Here is a 26,712-nt window from a genome sequence, read left to right as displayed (position 1 = left end):
AGTTGGAAGTAAAGAAGGTAAAAATAATATGAAGGAAAAGCCTGTAGAACTGCAGTTATGTTTTCCTCTTTTATTTTTCCACAATACTTAAAACAACGTGTAGTAGCACTGTATCTTATTTTTTACAACAAAATATTTTCATGTATTCATTTCCTGCTTATAACTAAAAACTTCATACAACAGTCACTAAATGTCAGCACCTAAATCTTCATAATACTGTTCTGTAGCATAGGGGTTTTTTGGAACCATGATTACAGCTCTTACTCTCCATTAATGTTTTCCCAATGGGAATGTTTTTAAGGAGGTGGGGGGTAATAAACATTTACAGTGCATTGGTAGCAAGGCCATGATTCTAATATGAAACAAAGAGTTAATATTGGTGTTCCTCCACTAACTAAAGAATATAAAAAAATTTACTGTTCTCATACTTGTTTTCTGTTTGCATATGATAACCTATCCTTTATGAAACTCTCATGCTGAGATGTATCAAGAAAGCTCAAAGCAACTCAAATTTTATTTAGTGGTAGGTAATTGTTTGGGGTTTTTTTTGAGCTTGTTTTTTCCAGGTGATAAACTGAGCTACCTTTATTGTGTGGGTATATATTATAGATCTTTAAAAATGTGGAAACTTTCTAGCAGTTTCTTAGTAAAAACTTCAGATATCCATTAAGCTTCTTGAAAAAAGGGAAAAATTAAAGTAATAAAATTCCACCCCTATGTTTTAATGCAAGTAATTATTGAACATGGTATTTTTATACAAAGATATATTTTAATCATAAATGCCATTCTATTCCTCAGTCAAATATTATGAGAAATACAGGACACACAACCATTTTATTGCCATCATTAGAACACCACTTATCAACCTTCTTTATAAAACAAAACCCCCCACTAAAAATAACCCCAAAACAGCAACCGAAAAGCCCCAAACTCAACATCCTTTGCTGGTGGAAAGCAGCACAGCATCACTGAAGTCATACAGACACGGCTGCTGAGAATCCAGCGCTGAAGATGTAGTGCACAACAGCAGTCAGATGTAAGATATGTTTAGCTACATGATTTCCAAAGCACTCCAGCAGAGCAGGTTCAGACAAGTGCATTTCAGCCCACCAGCATATTTCAAATGGTGTGTGGATTATATGGCTTAAACTTTTGATGACATTTTTCGTAACAAGAACAGCAGAAACAACAGGAGCTTTGAAAATAGGCTATTTAAATAGATGATAAAAATCGTAACACTACTAGGTAGACTAGTGTTAAATAAAAACTGTGGGTTTATAATAAATTAAAACAAAAACCCTTTGGGTTTGAGTTTGCAGTATTTAGGGAGAAATTGTATTATTCAACATCTGGCTTTCTAGAGCTACTGGAGTGCATTTTGAAGTACTGCAGTGATATGAAATGAAACCCTTTAAATTATATAGTGATCTGTATAGAACTATAAATGCATAGTAAGTAGTTATCCTGAATCATAGCCAGTGAGGTGTTGGTAGACCAGGTAAATTTTTAGTGGTCATTCATTTTCTGTGGAACGAATTCAGAATACATGGGGCATAATTTCATGCTGGCACTTGTTAATGGTTGTAATTAATCAGGCCACAGAACTCCTTAAAAACATGAAAAAATGAAACTGTAGTTCAATAAAAATAATAAAGTGCTTTGAATGAGCATCTGTTGTTTACTACACTGTTTGTCATTTCATGGTAGATATCAAAACCAACCCAATGAAATATGATAGTGCTCTAGAGTAAGTAAAACTGAGCCTGTTACTGTAGTCAATGTTTCCATGTATTTTCTTGTCTTGATGTTAGACTTTTTTACTGTGGGATCAGAGAAGACGCTTACAGTACAGGTTGAACTTACACAGACATAAAGATCACCATAAATATTATCTAATGTTTCCATTTGCAAAAATGTGAATGTAAGAAGGAAGCAAAAAGAACAATTTGAAAACAGTTCATATCCAGTCAGTTTAGCCAACTGGCCTGAAAACACTGTTCGGTTTTGTAAGACTTAAGAGGGTTGCTGGGAATGTATAAAAATTGAAGAATTGCTTCAAAGTCCATAGAGTGATTGCTGCTATAATATGGATGCTTCTTCCATGGCTTCAATCCACCTAAAAAGGGCAGGAAAGTGGTACATATAAAATTGCATGCATTTTAAGAGTATATGTATTTTTTATAAATAGGTATTTTAAGAACGTAAAACCTGAAGACTACTGTATTTTCCATCCTGGCTCTAATGAGGAGCTGTCATTTTGTAATTAAAACAGGGAACTGGGTACTAGGACCCTTGCATCTCCAAGATAGTTAAAGTGCTGTGTTAGTGGTTTAATCTTTCCGTTTCTAAAGTATGTTTAAAAGCAACAAAGCCTCCCATAAACACTCATTTCCTCCTCTGTATGCCTTGAGGTGCTGGCATTTTTATTAGTAATTTCATTATTTTTATTATGGGGAAGCATTACCATTAGAATGGGAAACCTAAACAATTACTAGTTGAGGAAACTACATAAGACATAAATCCAAGAAGTTTCTGTATAGTAACCATGTTTGACAGATTTATAGGCATGACATTTGAGACTGACTCTTCTGTACCTATACAAGGGTAATTTTTTTGTATTTTTATTTTTTGATGTCACCCAGTCTAGTCACATGCAATTGGGCTTAATCAACATTATAAAAGCTGTTGGATTTTCCTCTGCTATGAAGGCACTCTGAAGTGAGGAAGGAAAAGCCCTACATAAGCTTTTGCACCTGCACACTGGATAGTGTCTACCCCGTACCTCTGTGCTGAACTGTTGTCCTCTGCTCGGAAGCTGTAAAAGAGAGTCTGCTTGTGGTAGAGATGGAAAACTGTATCTGTACTTCCCTCCTCCTTTTCTGGGGCAATGGTGAAACCCAATAAAGGCAAACTTTCTGTGGCAACTTTATCCTGAAAGCAAACAAAAAGTGAACCAAAATTTAGAGAGAATGTGTGTAATGGTTTGAGGGCTCTTTCTGAAAACCAGATAATCCCTCTGACGGGGCTGCAAAAGAACTAGTCTGAATCTTCTGCTGGATTAGTGGCTCTTACCTAAACAGAAACATGTGCAGTACCTATGCATTGCTTATCTTGGCTCTGAACACAAATGGAACCTCTGAAAATCCAGTTCTTCGTGATCACCCACGTGGCCATGAAGGTCAGATTGGTTGGAGAATTGATTGAGAGCAGCCCTGAGGAGGACTTGGAAGTGTTGGTTGATGAAAAGCAGTGTAGCCAGCAGGTTGAGGGAGGGGATTATCCACCTCTACTCTGCTATGGTGAGACCCCAGCTGAAGTACTGTGTCCAGCTCTGGGGTCCCCAGTACAAGAGAGGCATTAAGCTGTTGGGGTGAGTTCAGGAGATGCTATGGAAATGATCCAAGGGCAGGAGCACCTCTCCTATGAAGACTGATTGAGAAAGTTGGTCTTCTTCAGCTTGGAGAAGAAAAGGCTCTGGAGAGACCTTAGAGCACCTTCTAGTCCCTAAATGGGCTATTGGAAAGCTGGAGAGGGACTGTTTACAAGGGCAGGTAATGGCTGTAAACTATAGGAGGGGAGATTTGCATTAAATATTAGGAATAAATTCTTCCCAGTGAGGGACCCTGAACAGGTTGCCCAGAGAATTTCTAGATGCCCCATCCCTGGAAGTGTTCCAGGCCAGGCTGTATGGAACTTTGGTCTAGTGGAGGGTGTCTGCTTATGATGGGAGTTCAGAACTACATGGACTTCAAACCCATACCTTTCTATGATTCTAGTGTTGAACTGGAAATGATCCCTTTTAAGGTTACCATAGGTAAGGTAAATGTGTTAGATACAGAATTTGATGCTAATGGTGTGAATTGCTAGGCAAATCCTGAACACTTCTTGTGCTCCTCATCTGTTTGTAGGGGATAATGTTGTTTCATGCAACTACTACAGTGGTGATAAAAGTTCAAATATTTGATGTTTTCCAAGTGTTCTGAAGGCTTAAAGTACCAGATGTGGCTGTTACTGCTGTTCTTGCATTGTGTCCTTTGTTCAGTGAAATGAATTTTTAAGGTTCTGTTTATGAAATCTGTGAGTTATAAACAAACTTTATATCATACATACTTATAGTTTATTTCTATTGCAGCAGTATATTTGTATTCTCCCACAGGAAAATAAATTAAAATAAGAAAGGAGACCAGGAAGAGACAAAATACATAAATTATCTAGCTGATGTCCAACGTCCTTGGCTTTAAGGACCACTTGACAGGCCAGTTCACAAGGCGGTCATCTCACCTCTGCAGACTGCCTCCTGTCTTTCCTTGTTGGTCAAATATGTCCTTGCAAAACTGTAAGATTGTCCTCCCCGCCAGAAATGGATTATAGCACTATCTGTACGAAGTATCTGCCAGTTACAAAGTACACGACAGAATGCCTAAGGACCTTGAAGTCTTTAGGTGTAAATACGTAGGCTGAGGTTCACAGTTTGTAATAGCATGAATAATGAGAAGTCAAAAGTGAAGGGCAGTTTGTGAAGAGGGCCACTGAGGTCTAGCTAGGGCTGTGGCTGGGCCCTCAAGTAAGGACAGGTACAGGTTTTAGAAGGCAGATAAGTTTGTGAGAACTGCCGTTTATACCTTTCACATTACTTGTGCTGCCTCTAGGGAGCAAGAACTAGATAGGAAACTATTTCAAAGTCAGATTGCACAGTACCTCATTTGCTATGTAGGTGTAGAGGACTTTGCCTTTGATAACAAACCAGCGTTTCTTCCAGTGTCTCTTGCCTCTCTTGCATCTGTTGAGGTATCCACTGATGGTAGCTCCCTCTCCTGAGGCTGTCACCTGGAGCAGGGTAGGAGAAACCAGGATTTGTATCAGCAAAGGCTTTTCCCCCTTCCAATTACACATGTTCACATCACGTCTGACAACCAAGTCTGTCCATGAAGCCATAAGTAGACCATTACAAATACAGAGAGACAAAATATAAGCATGGTATTATGGTTCTTTTTAACTGTTTGAAGACTTCTGGTTAAACTTAGTTCTCTCTAACTGTGATGCAAAATATGTGGCTGAATTATTACTCAGGTCATCAAGTTTACAGTTGTGTTCTGAGAAGCTTTTTCTCAGATCTGCTTTTTGGTATATTAAAAGTACAAAAGGGAATTAGTTTTGTGGTTGAACACTTCTAAACCATGGTCTAAAATGTGGGTATACTTAGGACTTTGCAATGGTTTCATATCATCATTTATCACTTGACTTAATTTGTTAAATAGTGTTTCTGAGAAGTTATCCCTCTCGCATTAGTATTTTGAGATCTATGTGCTTAATTTTCTTAAAAATACAGATTTTGAGTAGATGGAAATATACACACACAATGCAGTGTACATTATTAGCTACAGTAGTAAACTGCAGTAGTCTTGTATTTAGAAACAAAGGGCAGAGATTCAAAACCAGCTTTTGTAGCACTGGCACAAGAGAAGACTGAGCAGTACTGTAGTAGTGTTTTGCAGCAGACCAGCAATGTTCCAGGACCTGGGGAAACTAAGTTAGAAAAAGTTATGGGCAACAGTATTGAGAGACAGTTCACATTCATAAACATGTGCTGCCTCCTCGTGGATAGAAAGGTAATGCTTTTTTCCTAATGAGGCTGCTGGTTCTTTCGGTATTCACTTTGTGTGTTTGTATTCTATACTTGTGTCTTTGGTTCAGTTACACCTCAAGTCAAACCTCAAAAAATGCAAGTGTTTTGACTGTACATGTTCAGCAAGATGTCTGTACCCTGTTCTCTTTAATATAATAATAAATTCCTGCAATTTCAGTGAAATGAGAGTACCTTACTGTGCTTGAGTTCAGTGGGCGATGTGGCTGCCCAGTCTACATCGGTGTGATTAGCACCGTGTTCCTGGAAAGAAAACTATTATAGCTGGAGAAATCCTGGCCCCATTGAAATTTGTGAGAATTTTGTTTATATTGGTGGGGTCAAGACTTTAATCATTTGATTTGAAATAGTGCCTGATTAAACATGTATGCTCCTGCTTGATTGCCAAGGACTAGAGTTTATTCACCAAGTCATATTTTATTTCTCTTGAAGTTAAAGTAAGATTTCGGAAGTAAAGGTCTTCTCAAAAAAGGTAACTGGTCAACAGTGTATCATGCTCTGTTGATATTTGGCATTGTCTATGATCTGCCTGCCATCCGTTGTCTAGTAGCTTGAAGTCATCTTAGTTTTTTAAAGATTTCACAGGCTGATGAGCACGTTAAAGTGGGCTGCTCTAATTGAGTTCCTCACTGGGCTGAAGAAAGTTTTGTAGTATCTTGACAGCTCAGTATATTTTGTATTTTAAACGGTGTTGTGAAAAATAGAAAATGAATGCACGATGAAAGTCAACCAAGGCATAGGTTGAGCCCACTGAACACAGAATAAATTGTAAACATAACTACAAAAGTATGAGCACACAGGCAAGGAACTGTAGAGAACTTTCTCAGGCAGTTTGGTCCTACCTCTGTAAGAGCTGAAGGGATCTTCTTCTGTTTCTTAAAAGACGAATAATGAATATTGTGGAAGACAGAAAAGGCACTGCTTGAATACCTGGATGAAGTTGGGGGGAAGCTCACACTTAGTGGCCGCTCTGCAAGATTAAGAAAATTCAGAAAGGGAAAGGGCAAATGGATAAATTAGTACCAGGGGTAAGATGCACACAATACATAAATACAAATGACTAAGGAAAATGCAATGCCTCCTCCATAGGCAGCTTTTATTTTACCTTCTATTTCAGATCACCTCTTTAAATCTGATTAGGTGAGAGAATTTCATAGCTGTGAATTTCAGCTTCTAATTTAAAATCAGCATTAAGCAAATGGCTTTTCCATGTATACCCTCTACGTTCTAGAATACCTTTGCAGGATAATATTCACTAATGATTGGACATTCTTTTTGTATGAACTGTTTTCTTTGAGTTCTGCATGGACCTTATTCTGTCTGTCAGTCTCCATTAACCGCAGTGTCTGGGCTCCTGTCTTCGTGATCTCGCTTCTGGTAGCACACATTATCTGGAAGCCCTTAGTAAAGCACAGCATTGTTTTAGCAGAAATTTGAGTTACTACTTCATGGATATCCAGTGGCTTGGGAATGCGTTTTTGGCTGTTGGGACAGCATCTGTTCCTGTATTTACTTGGCTAGTGTGTATTTCTTTAATTGGGAAGGAAAAACCAAACTTCATGTGTCCCCACCTTTTTATCCTTGGCAGTAGAATATGTCTACTCTTAGAGATTGTTTACATTAATAGTTTCACAAGTTCCTGATCATTCTCTGTTCATATATATGTAAACCCTGCTGTCCTCTTTTATTTGGAATGGATATTTAAATCAGAACAGAGACTTACCTAGTAGGGCAATAATACTGAGTTCTAGTTAGGCAGTAGCTCTTCTGCTTTGAATTCATACTTTTATCTGTAAACACATTAGCTCTCCATGTAGAAAAGATCTTAGTGACTCTGCACTTGATCTCAGCATTCCTTCTTGTAAAAGCTACAACATGGATTAGGATCGAGGAGCTGTAAAGCTATTGTTTTACTTTAATGGATAATTCATTAGAAATGACAGGGAAGGGCTATCATCTATAATCATATCACAAAATACACCACTCATCTAGTCTGACTGCCTGAACAATTCAGGGCTGTCCAGAAGATGTTAGTAAGGGCATTGTCCAAAATGCCTTTTAAACACTGCCAGGTTTGGGGCACTGAACACCTCTCTAGAAAGCCTGTTCCAGTGTTTCATCACCGTGTGAGCAAAGAAGTGTTGTCTGATGTCAAGTCTGAACCTCTTTTCATGCTCTGAACTATTCCCATGCAACTTGTCACTGGATTCCAGGGAGAAGAAATCAGCACTTCCCTCTCCGTTTCCCCTCTGCAAGCTAGAGAGAGCAATGAGGTCACCTTCAGACTCCTTTTCTTCAAACTAAACAAACCCAGAGTCCTCTGCTGCTCCTCACAGGACAGGTTGTTTGTTTTTTTTTCATTATTCTGATTTATCAACAGGCAAGAAGAGCCCTCAGAGAGCCTGTCTTACTAAAGCAGTTCCAGCTGCCATACAGCCTGACAGACCTGGGACCTCAATACACATGCCTCGTGCTTGAAATGAGAAATACTTCACGTTGTAAAAGAGGATGATATGCAGATCCCAAAGCCTTCCCATTATATGGGCAGGAAATGTGTTTATCAGTTTTTCTAAGAATGAAAGACTCTTACCTCTCTTCTTAAGTTCCACATAGCAGCTGTCACAGACTTTGGCTGCTTGATCTTTGAGGTACTTCATAGGGTACTTGTTTCTTGAACAATTTCGACACACAATCTGTTCCAGCAAGGAGAGGTGCATGTAAATATAGTGTAAGTTTATATCTATGGACATACAAAACAAATTTCTGAGTTGGTTGGGAGATTAAGATGAATAGTGGACCATATGACGCTCTCCTAAAACTCTGAGTCAGGGTAAGTCTACTTAGAGAAGTGTGACTGCTGTAGACTTACGCTGTTGTAAGCCAAGCAGAATCGATCACTGTATTTGGTTGCACACTATTGCTGTGCCAATCTCCCCAGGAACTTCTAACTTCCCTACTAGTGAATCACAGAAAGACTGCATTAATTTTACTTCTGTTTTCATAGCCTTTTTAGTAGTGTTTTCTTGAACAACCTTGCATGTTCCTGCTATTTCTGTGTAGGTACAGACTAATTTTCTTTGTGGGATTAGAAAAAAGCAAATGCTTTTACATACCAACAAAAATTACTGAGGCAAAAGACAGCAGCAGTTTAAAGCAGGACCACAGGTGTTTATATGTAAACAAATTAAAGTTGGTAATAAAGGGACAAAACCAAGAAAGCTTATAGATCCCCTTGACTTTAGGGCAAAAGGCAGCAACTCTTCAGTAGAGCACAGAAGAAACTTTCCTTTTGGCCTCTGACCAAACTGTGCTCTACTGCTGAGTTTCTTCACTTTTCTTGGAAGATAATTTTGTTGTCTGTTATCAAAGACAGGGCGTGGGCTAGATGTGTTACTGCTCTGCTCTGTTCTGGAGCAGAGCAGATATTTTTAGTGTATTGCTTCGTTGTCTCTAAAGCTGGCCATACATTAGATATAATGGCTGGACTTAGCAACAAGTATCCTGTAAGCATTCAACTACTTGCCTTTGGTAATTAATTTGACCCTCAAGGGAAGGTTACTGTTGTTCCTACTAGCGTCATTAGAAACCGAATTCCATAATTTACCAAAGAACTAACAGGTTCTGTGATAAGTCAAATTCTAGTATTGATGTTGTTACAAGTTTGCAGAAGTTACGGCAGTGGCAGCCAGTGTCCTCAAAGCATGAATAAAGCCTCCCTGAGAAGTTGGCACTGCTCTTACCTTCCCACAGGCATGGCAATGATGTCTCCTCAAAGTGAGGGTAAAGTCACAGCCACAGTTCATGCACATCATGACATGGGACACAGGTACCAAAGTAGGAGGCCTCTCACCCAAGGGTATTCCAAGCCTTTCCCTTAGCTTAAAATGAAACAAAAACAAATGAGGAAGCATCCACCCTTCCGAAGTACAGTCAGTCAGCCTTGTTCCATCACATAAAATTCTATTCTCGTTTCAGTCCACCTGCTAAGATCCCCAAGTTCTCTAATTGCTAATGTGAGGTGTGGCTGCTTCAGCACTGAAAGACTCTGTCCAATCAGTACATGGTGCTCTTAAAGCAAGAGTCACAACAGGTAAAAATCCATGTAGGTCTATTATTGGTCAGGTAAGAGCATGAGTTAAAGTCATCTTTTTTTATTAATAGCCACTGAAATAATATCCATAAAAAGCTCTATAGATTTAAGTTGAAAAGGGCCTGAGCTCTTTATGGCATTACACCTTCGGGCTGTCCTACAATCAAGGGAGAGTACAGAAAACAGTAAACCTGAAGATGTATTTACTCAGAGACAATCCAAATCTGCCCCATGCTTTCCATGGCTGATCTGAATATATGTAAGCAGCTTTAGAAAATCAATTCACTATTCCTGTTTCTTTGAGTGTTGTAGAGGTGCCTTTGCTCCAAGCCCGGGGAGCCATGGTCAGTGTGGAACTGAACCTGATCTAATAAGCTGTGCTGAGAAGCCGTGTTACTTCAGGTTCATCACCGAAGTATTACGGGTAGCCCCCTGTCAGTTCACAGCAGCTTAGTGTTTGACACAAGTAGCACAAGTTCTTATGCCTTTGAAGGGCTGTTTGTTAGGAGGGTTTCAAATGAGGAAAAAAGACTGCTGCAGACAAATAAGATTTAAACACTGAAAAATCAAATTTTTCCACCTTTCTTCTTGCACGCATTCAGGTTTGCATCAGAAGCAGAGCTGCAAAATAAATTAGTTTTTCATTTGTTGAAAAAGGATTTGGTTTAGGTGGTTATAGTAACTGATTTCTAATATTTTATTGTAAAATTTCAGGTAGATAGCTTCAGGCCAGGAGGAAAATCCTGTGGGTTTTTAATTATTTTTTTAGGGTTTTTTAAGTCTTCAAAAATTCAGTCACAGTATCACAGACTGCTAGAGGTTGGAAGCATCCTTTGGAGGTCAACCGCATCCAACCCCCCTGCTGAGGCAGGACCCTAGGGCTAGTTGCCTAGGACCTTGAATGTCACCAAGGATGGAGACTCCTCAGTGCTCAGTCAACTGCAGTGTTTCCTGATGTTTGAGGGAACCTCCTGCGTTTCAGTTTGTGCCCGTTGCTTCTATTCCTGTCCCTGGCCACCACTGAGAAGCGCCTGACTTTATTGGGTGTATTTTAGTGTAACTGATGTGTAGTTTTGTTTTCTTACAATCCATGAAGTTACCCTTTAGGACAAAGTCTTCCTCCAGACAAACTATTTAAGGTTCATGGACTATAGACCATGGTTAATGTTTCAGAGATGTCCAATTAGCTGTGGCAGTCTTCATTATTTAAACTTGGCATACTGGTTTAAATGGTAATAACAACTTGCCACTAGGAACTCTGCCACTTGGCACTTCCTCTCTTTCTTTTTCTTCCCCCTTCCCCTTTCAAGCATTGAAAGACTTGGTCGCCTTTTACCTCCACGCTGCTGTGGAAAGTGGAAGTGGTGTGGGCTTTGTTTTCATCTGGGATGTGTTTGCTGATGCAGCTGTACCAGTCATCCCTTTCCGAACAAGAGCTGTGGAATGAAATGCAGCAGAGCAGTCAATATCATGCACAGCAGGGACCTAAACAAGCTGTTTCTGGATCAAAGGAGAAAAGCTTCACTCTATGAATGTTTGCTTTTCCCCACTACAGTTAATTTTCTGACCGAAACTGATAGTTGGACCTATTCAGTGGTATGATTAGTGTAGATCTATGGTTAGGATGTTGATTGAGAAGCAACTGGATGCCCTGAAAATTCTTCATAATCTCTGACTTTGCTAGAAGTCACTCAACCCTAAATCACATAGGAGAATATGAAATACCTCTTTTTGTCACGTCTGCCCTAGCTTCTGAGCACTCTAGAAGATGTAGCATTGGCACAGGTTGCTCCAAGTAAGTGTGTTTATGCTCATCTCTACAGTGAGATGCTTTGATGGTCTGCATCTTGGGAGATGCAGAAGTCTGTCACCCTCGGTGGAGATGCGAATACTTTAATTTACTTCTAGTTCCATCACAGTCTCCATTGTCCTTGCAAGAGGCCAGGACAATGGGGGAAGGAAGTTCTACGTTCCCTTTAGTTAGAGTTATGCGTGGAGGTCAGTAGTTCTCCAGGCTGGCCCCTAGATGCCCCCTTTGCACAAGGCAAAACAGGGTGCACTTTGTGCTTCTTGCCAGTCCATCTGTCGCAAAAAGGCAGCAGGGCTCTAGGGGCCTTTTCTTCCCAGATGCTTTTGCTTTGTTACAGCCATAAGCTGTCCTGCCAGTTAGCTGGTTTTCCTGCTGTGACTTCAAACTGTGTACTTCCTGTCCATCTGAAACTCTGTTACAGCTGTAGCTGTTCCCAGCATCAGTCACAGGAGGAGATCAACTCTGTGGTTTCCCTTCCCCAAGTTGTACCATACGCTCACATTAAAGCTCTACCCACTAGACTTTGTTGTAAACATTAGCAGTGGCATCACTGCCAGCTGCTGTTCAGCTGTGACTTTGTCACACTGTCCTGATGAAGGCCACCAACAAGACATCTAAGAACAATTTATATTTTTGTGGTCTTAAAAAACCCCAACAAACTCCCCAAAAAATGTCACCAAAACCACCAAATACAAAAAAAAGAGGAGATGCCAGATTTTGTCAATGTTCTTTGATCCAGCATTGATGTGCACTGTGAGCATAAGCTCTTGTCTGAAAAACACCAGCATGTGTAAAATTCAACAAGCCTGGAGCAGAAGTTAGAGCAGAAAATCTAAGCCGGTGTATCTACTGAATGTCCAAATACCTAGTTTGTCTTTATACTAGTTAGTCTTTATTACTACAAAAATTGCTATCAAATGATACTTTGAAAGAAATCTGAAGATGCCTGTATCTTCCAGACAAATCATGTTTGAAGCCTGCAAAGCACTAAAAGATGTCCTGGTTTCAACCTTCTCTTGCTAATTCTTTCTTGGAAATTCTTTTTACTAGAGAATTAAGATATGATTGGGGTTTGGCTTGTTTTGGTTTTGGGTTTTTTTTTGTTTTAGAGGAAATCGTGGTCCATATATTGATGTTAAATAAAGCCACTTTGAGAAAGACAGGTAAGAGAGACAACCTACTATTAAAAGCCCAATATGTATCTGGTGTCTCTAACCTCTTACCCACTCCATTAAACACCTCTAGGCAGTGATTACAGGTTATTAGTGTCTAAATATGGGAATAACCTGTTAAATACCTGTCTGCCACTGAGTAAAATAACTTATGTCAACTGCCATTTCCCCCTTTGAATTAGTTATTTCATTGGTTGCATGAAGGCTCAGAGGAATTTTTGCCGGATCTCTGAGGCTCAGAGAAGCTCAGACCTTGATGCATCATTTCCATATTTGGTCCTTATGTTATCTGTTGTGGCTCATAAGTTCTTCCTTAAGCAAATAGAGGGTCAAATTGTCACTGCAGTCTTCTGGACAGCAGGGGACATCTGTGGAACACAGAAACTGGACTGGGATTTTTTTCACAGTGCTATCACTCTCTGAATTAACATTACAGGGAGGTAACACTGTGTTTTCTCAGTGCCCTGGTATTTTATATGGGTACCACATGGTTACCCCTGTGTCTAAGAAGAATGTTTTTAAAATGCAGATAAAGGTGTAAGTGCAGTATGAGCCTTCTACACAAAGTCCTTTAAGCACTATTAAATTATTTTAGATCTGTTGCTTACTGTCACCTAATTACTATTTTCTCCAACAGTTTTTCAACCGTAGTGACGAAATAGCAAGTGAACTTATAAAAGGGAGATACGGTGTTTCTTTAGAATCACAGGGAAAAAGCGTGAATGATAATGGAAAGGACTGAGGCTTCTTAGTAACAGACTTTCTTCTCTTTCATTTCTCTTTAAGATATTACCAAGAGATGACTTCTAATCTTTACTCAGTATAGGAGTTGAATTAGTTACAGTTTATGGGCTTTGCATTTATAATTAATAACTTCATTGTGTAATCAAACAGCCATTGTCTGTCACAATAGCACAGACTGAAATTGAGTTAAAAAGGAATGAGACACCATTTAAGTCTTGGGCATTGGTTAGAGTGATCTAGAGATACGGTTCTAGAATGTAACAACTTCTGCCGTGGCTGTTTGGGGACAGTACCTTGCTGACAGGGTCAGGCAATATTCGTCATATTCGATCTTCAGGATGTTTTGGGCTTTTTCTGTCACTGGGCGGCTGACCTAGGAACAAATGCCATGAACACAGACATGAGTCAAACTGTCTATAACCAGTATACTAGTCAAGTCTTGGTGCATATGAATCTATGATGTTCCAGCCACCTGTTTCCTATGTCAGTGCAAGGTTGAGCAGGTAGGGTTTTCTGTCTTGTATTGCTGGTGTAATGAGGAATGTTCTCTATTTCAATATGCTGTGGTGCTAAAGGAAAAAAGTAATTTAACACCACTATAAAGGTAAGTATTGATCAGGGTCAGTTTGAATAGGACAAGCTTAGGAGATGTTTAGTCTGACAAGTGTCAGAGCATTCTGGGCAAAAGTTCTGGCTGTTCTTGGAATGAATGGAAATAACTCTTCCTGATATGCAGACATTACACAGTGAAGCGCTTCAGTGAATGTCTTTCGGCAGCAAGGCTCTTTAGGAGCAAAGAAAATATGTAAAAGCCATAGTTTATCTAAAATCTTTTCCCTGTCAAGTAGTGTATTAGTTGCCTACTAATAGCAACAGCCACTTAGGAGAAACATAGCTTCCTGGATAATACATCGTTATTAACAAACATCTACTATGCCAGTGGCTCAGTGTTTCAGATGTACCCCAAGAGGAACCTGTTCTGCAACTCCTTTTCACTTAATGGTAGTGTTTTGGCAATTCCTACTTCAGCTGGGAACCTATAAGTAGTTTTAGACTATTGGGTCCCTGGGGTGATCAGTCAGCTTCCCATCTTGTCACAACACTTCAACCCACCTGCTGGAATTAATGATTAGTAAATTATCAACTTGCATGTTTCCTGGATTCCCAAACTCCTGACTTGCCACTTAAGTCCTCTTCCACATAAAAACAACTTGGCATATTAGCTAAAGAACAGATATGAAGGTTCTTGGTGGGAGGTATGCAGTGGATGGCTAGGTAAGAAGCAAAGACCCCCTCCAGCCCACCATCTGTTGCACAGGTACTGGTGCCAATGGATGCTTAGGGAACAAGTGTAAGAACAGGACAATTCTGTCCAGTTTCTGTAATTGGCAAATTAGAAATTTACTGAAGAAGAGAGTCTGTTTATATTATTGCATGTAGTAGCTCCCAATGTACCCTTTCCCTATAAAGCTGTCGAATCACTTTTTGAACCCATTAGTGCTTTTGATGAAAACAGTTAAAGGGCACATGAAAACCAGGCAAACAAAAGCTTATGTAAACTTTGAGTGGACAGAGTTTAAAACCAGGTAGACTGAGCCCTAGTGAATATGTTGTAGGGAACAAGTGGGTATTTGCTGGATACATTAAGAGGCGAATGGGCTAAATGAGATAATAAATTTTTTCTTTCTCCAATTTCATGATCAGATGGTAAATTTGGTCTTGGCTTGTATTAGTTATGCAGCCTGAATAAGGCTGTCATACTAAGTCTCAGCCTGATAGATAATTTATATGTTTGCTTTATATTATTTTTTCCTTCTATCTCCTGTTGAAGGTAAGGGAATTCACTGGTAACAGGATCATCCCCTCTTGCCCCTCACTCTTGCTGCATGAGCAGCAAAGCACTAACAGCCCGCTATACAACTTTCATTCTTGCCTATAATACAGATGAGGCATTACCTTCATGCCTGACACAGCCAAGGTGTTTTTCAGTCGGTACTTGCCATCCTTCTGGGGGTAGGTGTACAGCAGAACATCGTTCATCTATATGAAGAGAAAAGCAAAATCAATAATGTGCAATATGGCTTGCAGGCCTGCCCATTACTCCTGGGGGGCATACATAAAACAGGCAGTAAGTTGATGAACTGCTAGGGCTGTTCCTAAAGACAGCACAACTTTTATCAAGACCTGCATTTCCCCAAAACTCTGGGGAGTCTGCACCCAGGACTTCAGTTTCTTCCTGATTTTGACTGTTGCTAATAGTTATGCAAGTAGGTAATCATCTCTCTTTTTTTTTTTATTCAACTTGTGTGAAACAGCTGCTTGTTTTAAGGGCAATGCCACGTTCCAGTTGGGAACATTTTCTACCTGGCAATACCAGCTAACTGCCCAGGGTGCTGCAGCTCTGACTTTCTCAGGGTCTTTCTGACAGTGAAGCTGCAGTGTGGCCAGGGGTAGGGCTGGGCTTCACAAACTCCTATTTTCTGGGCAAAAAGGAAGAAGAGGTGATGAGAGGTGCAATGGTATGAAGGAATGATTCAGGGAAGAATGGCTTGCATATTTGAGAGCAATACATGTACTTCACTGCTAGAAAAACTCGCCTAGACATACAAGAGCTTTGCTGAGTCTGTGGGCCACAGCAGAGACCATGGAAAGGCAAAACAGAAAATGAGGGGAAATAATTTGTAACCTCACACTCCCAGTATTTCCAGAGTTCTTGCAGCTCCTTGCAGAACACATATTTTTCAAACAGCTTCATACTAAATGGGATCAGATCTTACCTGCTGTTTGCCTAACTTAATCACAGACATTACTGCAGCTTTTTACCTTCATGCCAACAAACAAATAAATGCAACAGAAGAACTGGACCTTGTCAGTCTGCGCAGGCCTCTCCTTCCATTACTACTTGAAGGAGTAGTAGCATCAGTGGGCGTTAACGTTGCCAAGTTATTGCTGGTGTGTGTGCATGTTCTGCTTTGCTTGAATGAGCAGGTCATGTTTTCTTGTCTTTTCCAGCCCTCTCACATCAGTATCAATAGGCATAAACTCAGACAGCCCCTTGATGGCTGTACTGGGATACTATGAACAAAGGTGTGCAAGGCAGTGTAAAACCAAGGCATAGGTAAGTACTGTGTGATGCCAGAGACAAGGAATCTTAAATGCAGAAATTCTCAATAAATTAAAAAGTAGCCAGAAGACAGCTTCACTTGGGTTCCTCTGAGAAAGGCACTTAAATACAGTGAATTAGATGGTAGTAATATTACATTTTGGAAGAAAAAGTGTGGTACAGAGAGGTGAAAGAAGAATAGAGGAAACTAAAAAATGATTTGGCAATACAATAATGTATCCTGTACAAACTGGAATTGTTGAGATCTTGATAGCACTGCCTGACTACCTAAAACTGCTGATGCAAGATTTTCACTAATTTGCTTGCTTGAAGGGCAAAAAAAGTAAAGTGGAGCCTCATGGATATTTTCTTAAAAGGTCATAGTTCAGCTTTCTTACTGTGCAGGAACAATGGTTGAAGAAAAATGACATGGAATTAATACTCATGGGATTAAATCCTTATCATCTTGGACTTAACAGCAAAGCTGTTGTTGCCTTTATTAGGATCATGAGTTCACTCATGGACACCCGTTCATAAAGCAGCCATTTGATTCACAGCAAATCAGGCTTATGTGCATTAGCAGCCTATCTTTAAAATGCAGATTCCCACTAGAATGAGGCAAAATATACCAGAGTGACTTTTCTCAAAACTTTTACTTCAAATGTTACTACTTTCAGAAAACTCAATTAGATTTTTTTAATAGAACCAGCCAGTATTTTTGTAGAAAATGCTTAAACATTTCATTCTAGCATTTTAACAAAAAGACTCCCATGTTCTCCTGCATGGGCACTCTACTGTGTGTTTTTCTGTATCCTTCTAGTCTTAACTCATGCAGCGTTTAAAGCTCTTTTATTAAAACACTTCTCAACTGGGGATATGAAAACATAACTATCAAGTCAGAATAGGAGTCTCATGTTCTCTTCTCTGTAGTCTTGTTGTGGTTCTGCCCTCAGCCAGGAACTGAGCACCATGCAGCCTCTCTCTGCGGGAGGCTGAGGGAAGAGGGGAAAGGAAAAAAAAACAAAACAAAGGAAACCTCATGGGTTAGGATAAGGATAGTTTACTGGGAAAGAGGAATAGCAATAATAGGCCTTTTACAGCAAAATACAGGAAACTAGTGATGCACAATGCAGTTTCTTACCGAACCGTGCAACTCCGGCTGTACAGCTCAGAGCTGTCCCGAAGCTGGACTGTCCCCAGAACTGCAAGTGCTGGAGCCGTGTGCTCCTCCTCCCCACCAGCCCCCCTTTATGCTGAGCATTACATAATTGGCATGGAATACCCTCTTTGGACACTTTGGGTCACCTGTCCTGGTTGTGTCCCCCAGGGTGACCCCACCGTCTTGTTAGCAGGGTAGCATGAAAAGCCAAAAAGTTCTAGGCTGCTTGGCATCAGCATCCGTTTGTTACCAACACTCCTCTCATCATAACTCCCAAACACTCCTAGCTGAAACCAGGACAAGTCTGAAATGGAATATTTACTCCTTTGCAGCAAAACCATAAAATTTCTTTAGAACAAGGTGACAAATGGCTTGTCACAGAGGTATTCTGTGATTTATTTAATGCTCCGTAAATTAAACTGCCATGCTAACATTAGTCTGATTAGCACAACGACACCTGCACAAGACTGACCACAGTTTAACCAGGGCTATGTATAACCAGAAAATGCATCACTAACTACTGCATGCTGGGTATCTAGGAGACTAAGGTAGAAAAAATCCTGAGCAAATGTGAATTCTTCAGTGAAAAGCAGATTAAAGCTATTTTCACTTGATATTACTAGTAGCAACTAGGACTCCAGCATCTAGGTGGAAAAAGGTAAAGACAGGCAGAGTTCATTGCAATCATTAAGAGAATGCTAGTGAAATCTAGTATGCCTGATGATTCTGCTATCTCCTGAATGTGCAAAACAAGACTTCCTCTGCCACTCATCAGTGTCAACACTTAAGGCTTGTTTCAAACCACAAGCAAAGGTAACTAGTTATGAGCCTGAAGCCCAGGGAAGTGAACTCTTCTGAGAGGTTTTCACAATTCTAGCATACAGTGCTACTGGGTTTCTGTAACAGCAAATCCCACATATTTATGTAAAATCTTATATAGCTTTTTATGAAGCAGTTAATTCTTTTATTGCTGTTGATTAAGGATTACACCCTGGTGCATATCACAGTCATGACAGCTCTGTTTAAATATCCCAAGATTTTATTGAACGTTAGTGATGACATTGCTTTATAATTGCCCGCTGGAAATTTCTTTCCTCCTCCTGTTTTTCTCTCTCACTGTACATAGTGGTCCCACCAGTCACAGTATGACACAATGAAATTACAACAAATCATTCAAAGCTTGGTAAGCAAGGCACACGTATTCATGAAGAAAGAAAGGGTTTTGCACTAGCTGCTGTCTCCTTTGCCACATCCACCCTGGAGACCTGAGTGGAGGCTATGTGAATGGCATAGACAGAACTAACATTAGTACCAGATGTTTCATGCATCCTCCTGCTTCACACCGTTCCCTTAAGCAGAGAAGACTGGGCCATAATAGCTGATCTTGCAGTCAGGAATCTGTGATAGAAGAGACTGACTGCCACAACACCCAGAGGAGTTCCCAGAAGCCCCTGGGCTTCAGATCCACTTCTTGCTTCCCAGAAAACTTCTGAGTAATTGGGATCCCCAGACTGCTCAGATATTGATAGGGGAACTGCTCCACGCACACACAGTCCCCGAAACAACAGTTGTTAACACAGATAAAGAATTATATGTCTACTCTTTAATTTTATTCTGTTACTACCTTTTTTTCTCCTTTCTGTAATCCCCTCTGTTGTGATGAGAACTCAGTAACAATAGAGGTCAGTGCAAGTTTTCTAACCTACAGTGTCCAAATTTATTGATCCAAGCAAATTTATCTATGCCCTGCTGAACCGCTGGCATCCATATGTAATGCACTCTCTGTCTAAGAGCTCCTACCACATGTTTGGTTTTTATGAATGTTTTAAAGGGTAGCTCATTATGAACCCTATGTTCTATTCAAGTCTGTTGAACATCCCCTGAATGTCAGTGGAGCAGTTTGAATGTGTGCTGGGGCTGCATTTTCCCAGCTCTGATTCCTGTATTCCAGCCCTGCCAGCTAGAGCACTAGTCTCGCATGTGATAGCAGCTTCCCACATCCCACTTACAACACAAGCAGCCTTTGTAGAGAAATTCTTGGAAGGGTGAGATAAGACACAGTGTCTGAGTTGTAAAGTCCTGTGGTTGGGGGGCAGTTAAGGGGGCTGCCAGTAGCACATATTGCACTGCAGAGTGGCCCCAACATCCTTGTAAACAGAAACTGGACTCAGGAAACAGGCACACAGCAAAATTTACCAAACATCCTGCCAGGAAACACCAGAGTCAACAATACCATCAGGCTACACAGAGCAGCCAGCTCAAGCAATCTTGTGATAGACACAGCATTACCCACAGAAACATCTGCACACCAAAGCCCCTAGAAGGGTGTTGGGCACACTAACATCTGTATGGGCTGTGCCCAGGCATACAGTGCTCCTTATGAAGATATATTCAGAGCACAAGCCTGCATAACACCAGAGCACACCCTGAATGCACAGGCCAAGTAGGAGTCTGGTACGCACCCAATTTTTATAGTATATTGCAATTACAATTTTAGCTTGGTGGCCTTATCTCCTGGGATGTGTAGGGGTTATGTTCTCAGGGTTATCCTGTAGCGTGTACTCTCCCACTGAAATTCTCTGCAGGTCCTGAGCCTGACTTAGCTTCACTCAGAGTAAGTTCACTACTGGCAACTTCAGAAAACACTGTTCATGTAGAAATCTGTTTTGGGTAACTAAGGTTACTTAATACTTACTTCATCCAAAGCTAAACCAAACTACACCTAAAACATGTTAGCTTCTAGTGATCTTTTTGAGTGGCACTTGACATGTGAAGCATCAAAAAAGTTATAAAAGTTTTTTTGATGAATACATTAGGGCAAGTTCTTACACTGCCAGAGTTTTGCCAGTGCTTTCAAAGGTTCGTGATACGGTCCTCAGAAGATAAGGGTGTTTAATAAGTGTTTAAGAGACAGTGTTTGGGAGATCATTTTAGTCTTTGGCTTTTGTAGTTTGGTTCACAGAATCACAGAATCATAGAATCATAGAATGGCCTGGGTTGGAAGGGACCCCAAGGGTGCCAGAGCTCCAACCCCCTGCCACAGGCAGGGCCACCAACCTCAGGCCTGGGTCTACACAAGGTTGCCCAGGGCCCCATCCAACCTGGCCTTGAACACTTCCAGGGACAAGGCCCTGGGCAACCTTGTGTAGATCTAGGGTTGGTTTTGTTTTGTTTTGTTTTGTTTTCCAGACAGTGTCCCCAGGCATCAGGATCAAGACATCAAGTGGGACAGGCTACATGCACTGGCAGAGGGAAGGATATGTTCGTGCACAGGCCTTGGCTGTTACAAAAAGCTGTTAGCAGTGATGGTCAGTAGGGTCTTAAGACTGATGCAGCTAAAGGTGCTACATGCCAAGATGAAAATACATTGCCATAGCTACCCAGTAGTTGTCTAAATAGTTCATTAAGCAGTGCATGAGTGGTGGTGGCTTGAGTCGTGGTGGCACAGCAGAGAATCCACAGCATTAGCAGTGATAAGAAAACAGTGTAAAACCATTCAGTTGTTAATGCAGGAATTACCATATTCTACAATGATTTAATTTCCTGCATTTTTACTATACATGGCATTGCTCTGCAACCTCAGGAGCTTTCAGTGTAGAGGAGACTGAGTAAAAAAAATCACTGAACCCAAGGGCAGATATTTGCCAAAAAGTTTCACACTATTTCCAAAATTCAATCATCCCTGTCCCAACCCAACAGGACATAATACAGGAACCCTGAAGTAGTTGCAAGTTCAGTGTGCTGGAATGGGAAAGAAGCTGGTTTTATGTGTCTCTGTTCTTGAAAGCAACCTCTATGGTTTAGTCTAGCTCTACCACATACTTTGCATGACAGCATGCTTGGTCACAATTTGCCTTTCTGACTGAAAGGAAGAAAAAAATGCTGTTTCTGAATACTGAGAAGCATCTGTTAGCAACAGGACATTGGCTATATCTCCAACTGCCAAGAGACACTGCTCTCCTTGCAGTTTACATCCGGGTTTGAGCAGCTGAACTCTCCACAGGAATCAAAAATAGTTCCTAAACTAGAAAGCACCAGAAACTCATTTCTATGCTTTCTTTGTTCCAGTAATACTTTCAGCCTCTTGTGATCTTCAAGCTGATACAATCATTTTGGACCACTTGGAATTTATCTCAGCTTATCCCAAGTTTAAATTAATTTCCTCTCAATGTTTATTACCAACCTGATTTCTGATCTTCCTTTTAAATTCTCTGTATCAGTTACCACAGCTAGGTTTACAACATTTCAGTGTTTGCCTCACAAAGGTAGGTGTTTCAGAAGAGAGATCAGTAAGGAGGCAAGTATCACCTGTTATGAAGTGATCATCAGCACCCAGAATTACTACTGGTGAGAACACTGTTGTTAAGATCACCTCCTGGAGATTCTGGCATGGACATTTTCCCTTCCCTCAACAAAATCTTGATTTTGACATTTACTGCTGTCATTACAGTCCACTGATGCCAACTCAGCAAAATAGCACTGCAGCAATCTCATATATGAAGATTTGGGTGAAATCTGCCACTTTTGGTACATGAAAGTCTTAATTTTCACAGAAACCATTGAAGCCATCAGAAAAGTGCAGTGCCAGTACTGGGTCCCAACTCCTCTGATCTTGGATTATGACTGCAGTACATAATTGAGGAGGGAAAGAAGCTTGTGCATCCATTCATGCACAAATAGGAAATAACAGTAAGAGGGAGAAAAAAGAACTAATGGGAAAATGTGTGACTTCTGTAATAAGCCATCTCTCCTTACAATGGTCCCAGAGTGAAAAGCTGTGAGCACTTAGAGAGGCCATGGCAAATATGTATTCCAGGTATATAAGCCATTTATTTCAAAATGATACTGTAAACAATACTTCAGTGTTAATAGCAGCAGTGATGCTCAGTTCTTTATTACTCTTTTCTGAGAAGGAGCTCGAACAAATTTTTGAAATGTTAACAGGTAAGCGGGTAACAACTCCTCAGACACAGGCAAATATTATTTTACCCTTCAAACCAATGAATGCATAAAATTGCCTGTGGTTGCACAATAAGCTATCTGAAAAGTTGACAATGGAGCTCATCAGGAGTCTCCAATACTCTTCAACTGTTCAATGTAGTGTGTAATGCAAAACAGAAAGCATGAACCTTCAAAGTAGTGCTTTTAAATCTGTTTTGATGTGCAAATACTTGCAATTTTTGCAGTAGGGTTGTGGACCCTTGTGAAGGGTGTCCCACCAAACTGATGGAAGGTTCATTTTTCTTAACTATCACAGACTAATTTTGCAAAGTGTCATTTAAAAATGTTGCTTTAATCAAGAGGAAGCTGGAGGTGTGTGTTTAGAGGGACTATACTGAGGCAATGCACATAGTTACCAGGAAATTTACATAGATGTGGACAGCAGGAACTAAAACCCAGCCCTTGAGCTTCAAGGATACAAATCTCTCCCAAGTGACTCAAAAGAAAGCTTTCATAAACTTTTGCAGTAGGGTGTTCCCTGTTGCTTCTCATCAGATCTTCTAAGGGTTGAGGCTTGGAAGCTAAATTAGCTTAGTGTGAACCTTAATTGCTGAGAGTATTCAGGAGCTCACATCCTCCTGATCACCTTGTAAACTTAGATTTCTTTGCAAAATTACGGCCTAGTCAAGGCTGTCCATAGCTGTATAGCCTGTTTCCTGCACGCAGGGCCAATGGGACTTTCGTGAAAAGGGCTACAGTCCTGTTAGAAACAGAAACTAACTTACCACATCACTGCTCATGGTTACAAAACTTGCAGCCTGATAGCTTCTGCTAGCTGTCAGGGCTGTGTAAGTGCAGGAGAAGATACGAGAGACAGTAAAAATACAAGAGAAATCTTACCAAGAACAAATGCCGAGGGTGCCTGTTTTTGCCAGAGACTTTCATTAGTGTTCCCTCTTTAACGAAGATCTGAAGGAGAAAACAGCAGGTTGTAATCCTGAGACTTCTCATTTTTATATCTTACTGAGAAAGGAGAATATTCCTGGAGAAAGAGACACTTGAACTGCTTTTATCAGCACAGGGAGAGACCTCAACATTTGCTTTTAGCTTTACTCTTTATGAACTGTCTGAGTGAGCCTGGATTAGCCCTGCTGTTCATGACGTGCATTTGTACCAGAACCAAGTTGGTTGGAAACCCACTTTTCCTCAGTCCATTGCTGGTTGTGCTAAGGTGATTTGTCACAGTTGGCAAAGCAAACGTGTAACGGGCTTCAGAAAAGAACTCTTGTCTTCAAAAATCCTCTAAAATAGACCAAAAAGAAAAGCTGAAACCTCGTTTTTCAGCATGCTATATCAACACAACTATGCCTTCATCCCTAATCTGTACATGTTTGCAAACACAGTATTTTGTTGGTCCATATTGTTACAATGTATGTAGACAGGACTTTGTATGTAAGCAGCTAAACCAGCATATTAGAACCGTATTGCAATAGCATTTGTAAAGGTCTAGAATAGCTGAACTACCTCAGTGAATTAACAGCTATCTACTATTTCTGGATGGAGAACAGAATCTGGTGCAGTTTTGTACTCAGAACAATTTAACAATCAGAGAGAACAATCACATAAATTCTGTATGCCAGGCTTTGCAGAATATGTTAGAGCATTTCCTGGCAAGGGTAAGTGAGAATACTGACATTAGAGAAAAAATAGAGGTGGACTGCAGTATTTGGCTGCTGAGAATTCTTACATTATGAGCACGCATGCCTTGAAAACTGCTTCATGAGTTTTGCTAGAGGTATTGGTGGACTGAAGGGATATGTAGAGTTGCAGAACTCAAGAAAGAAATCTTTTGAAATGTGGAGGCAAAGTGGAGCTGAGGAAACTGGACAGGCTTGAAAGGTGGGAGAAAAAATTTGCATTTGATGTGGATGGCAAGACAGACCATGTGTTGCTTAAAAATTACATCTTGCATTAGAAGCACCACTGGGGAATGGTGAAAATAAGCACTTGAAAACAAATAATTTCCACTGATTTAAGAGTCCTACCCAGCCAAATAAAACTCTGAAACTTTCTAGGCTGCAAGTGATTCCTGCTAGTGTTGTGACCTTTCAACAGGAGTAAATAGGGAGGAAAACAGCCACTCCATCAAAACACACTGCTATTGTGGTGGCTGAGGACAGCTGGAGTAAAAAGTCAAATAGCTGCTCTGTGTAAAAGCAGTGCACTGCATGTCTTTTCCAGCCTGAGGCTCTCAGCACATCTCTTTGTGTGCTGCCAGAGCGATGTCTTTTTACACAAACCAGTGCTCCAACTCTTACCACAGTCCCTCAGTAAACACCACCTGTAGATGCTTGAAATCTGTCCATCCACACAGAGAGAGCTTTCCGGAAGCAAGGCCCTTATCAGCATAGACCTGCCTGCAACACTCACCCTTCCTGGCTGGAGGAGGCCACTCTGTCCTCTCACACTGTGCTCAATGTGTACCAGCTTCTGCAGGTTTTCCTGAGGGAGAGAAACAGCGTTTAGGAGACCATATGGTGACTGTTCTTTAGACAGGCAGGCGAACCTTTCCTTACCGTTTTATTGCTCTGAAGAGTTACTACAGAACTGGGTTTCAGAGAGAACTGAGTCCACAGATGTTATGCCCAGAAAGCCTTCTTCCAGCCTGACAGGTTTTCTAAAACCTCATAACCTGCATTCATATATGCAGCAGCCTTCTGCGCTCCTGTTACCTCTGCTACCTCAGTGCACCTTCAAAAGGGCCTTCTGACTCCATGCAATATTTATACGTGGGCCTCTGCTGACGTTTTGCTCTGAGAACTAATAAACTGCAAGCAGAGATTAAGTACAGTATCTGCTCCAAGGGCTGTGCATTAGTGGCATGGCACAGATAATCCAAAGCATGCTTTGATAATATAAAGCTGTTGCTAGGATTATCTGGATGTTTATGTTCTGTGATAACATATTAATGACTTTGCAGTAGGGGTTTAGAAGGTTAACTAGTAAGAAGGCAATGAAGCTGCATCTCTCAGAGCTGCAAAAATTAGGAAGTTCGTTATCAAACAGATATTAACTGCCTATCTGGCCCTAAAGCACAGTCACTGGGCACTGGGACATGGCACGAATTTATTTATGAATGTGGTAGATAAATTTAATCTGGCTAAGCCTGGGCTCTCATTAAAAAAATGGTATTAGATGAATATGCAAAGGAGGAGTAAGGGATGTCTGTACCTTTACAATATTGCTAGTCTTTCCCAGTTTCTTTTCCTTTAGCTGATGAGGCTGCTAAACCCGAGACATACACGTAGGATTCAGTTGTGTTTTCATCTGGTCAGAACAACAGAATGGGCTGCAAAGCAGCCACGAGTCATCACTGGAATATGCCTAAAAATTAGAGGAGTCTCCTGTCTTAGGTTAGCCATTGTATCTTAAATCCTCAGTTGCACACCCAGATAAACTACAGACTGAGGACTGTGATACAGCTTCATTGACCTGGCAGCCTTTGACTGCATTTTTATACTATGACAGATAATAGTTTGTTTTCCTCTGCTCCACTGACTGCCATTAAGATACCCCTGGGTTTAGTTAGACTGGATTGGATTGTACAGTGTATCTGCCTGACACAAATCAATGCTGTCTACGGAATCAGCTAATTAAGAAAGCATTTACAGATACCAGAAGGAGCATATCCATGTCAACATGATGGTCTGTCAATGCTAATTTTCTCTGGATTTCAGCTAACAGAATTAGTATACCTATCTCAGCTTTCTTTTTGAGATAAGCCTGAAATACCTCCGTATGTTACTGCCCTGGTGAAACAGTACACTTGTTCAGCATGATACTAAGTTTAGTTCTTAATCAAGAAATGTATCAAACATATATAAACACCTACAAGACTTGACTAGACAGGGCTGCATTGGGGGCAGTGCAATATAACTGGCAGGTGATACATTTTCAAGAATTTCAGCCATCAAATGTCTCCTTTGCAACACAGGAAGTAACAAATGGAATTTTTCAGATCACTTCTAAAGTACTATAGCCCAGCAAAA

At 40.6% G+C, this 26,712-nt stretch overlaps 1 protein-coding gene across 1 annotated transcript in view; it reads right to left on the bottom strand.

Annotated features, from left to right (window-relative positions):
* Nucleotides 1-2,079: 2,079 nt before the first annotated feature.
* Nucleotides 2,080-26,712, bottom strand: part of FGD5 (FYVE, RhoGEF and PH domain containing 5) — a gene marked incomplete at both ends in the record, with an annotated part of 84,028 nt that continues 59,395 nt past the window's right edge. Inside the window, 11 exons of the mRNA XM_084269536.1 lie at nucleotides 2,080-2,116; nucleotides 2,783-2,931; nucleotides 4,699-4,827; nucleotides 6,487-6,614; nucleotides 8,235-8,337; nucleotides 9,385-9,522; nucleotides 11,071-11,170; nucleotides 13,754-13,833; nucleotides 15,417-15,500; nucleotides 23,564-23,632; nucleotides 25,094-25,165. Of these exons, the coding sequence (XP_084125662.1) occupies nucleotides 2,080-2,116; nucleotides 2,783-2,931; nucleotides 4,699-4,827; nucleotides 6,487-6,614; nucleotides 8,235-8,337; nucleotides 9,385-9,522; nucleotides 11,071-11,170; nucleotides 13,754-13,833; nucleotides 15,417-15,500; nucleotides 23,564-23,632; nucleotides 25,094-25,165 (1,089 nt within the window). The remainder of the gene's footprint in view (nucleotides 2,117-2,782; nucleotides 2,932-4,698; nucleotides 4,828-6,486; nucleotides 6,615-8,234; nucleotides 8,338-9,384; nucleotides 9,523-11,070; nucleotides 11,171-13,753; nucleotides 13,834-15,416; nucleotides 15,501-23,563; nucleotides 23,633-25,093; nucleotides 25,166-26,712) is intronic.

Source organism: Gallinula chloropus (genome assembly GCF_964237585.1).
Source record: "Gallinula chloropus genome assembly, chromosome: 12".
NCBI lineage: Eukaryota > Metazoa > Chordata > Aves > Gruiformes > Rallidae > Gallinula > Gallinula chloropus.
The sequence above is the reverse complement of the archived record's forward strand: the minus strand, read 5'-3'. Positions and strand labels throughout refer to the sequence as shown.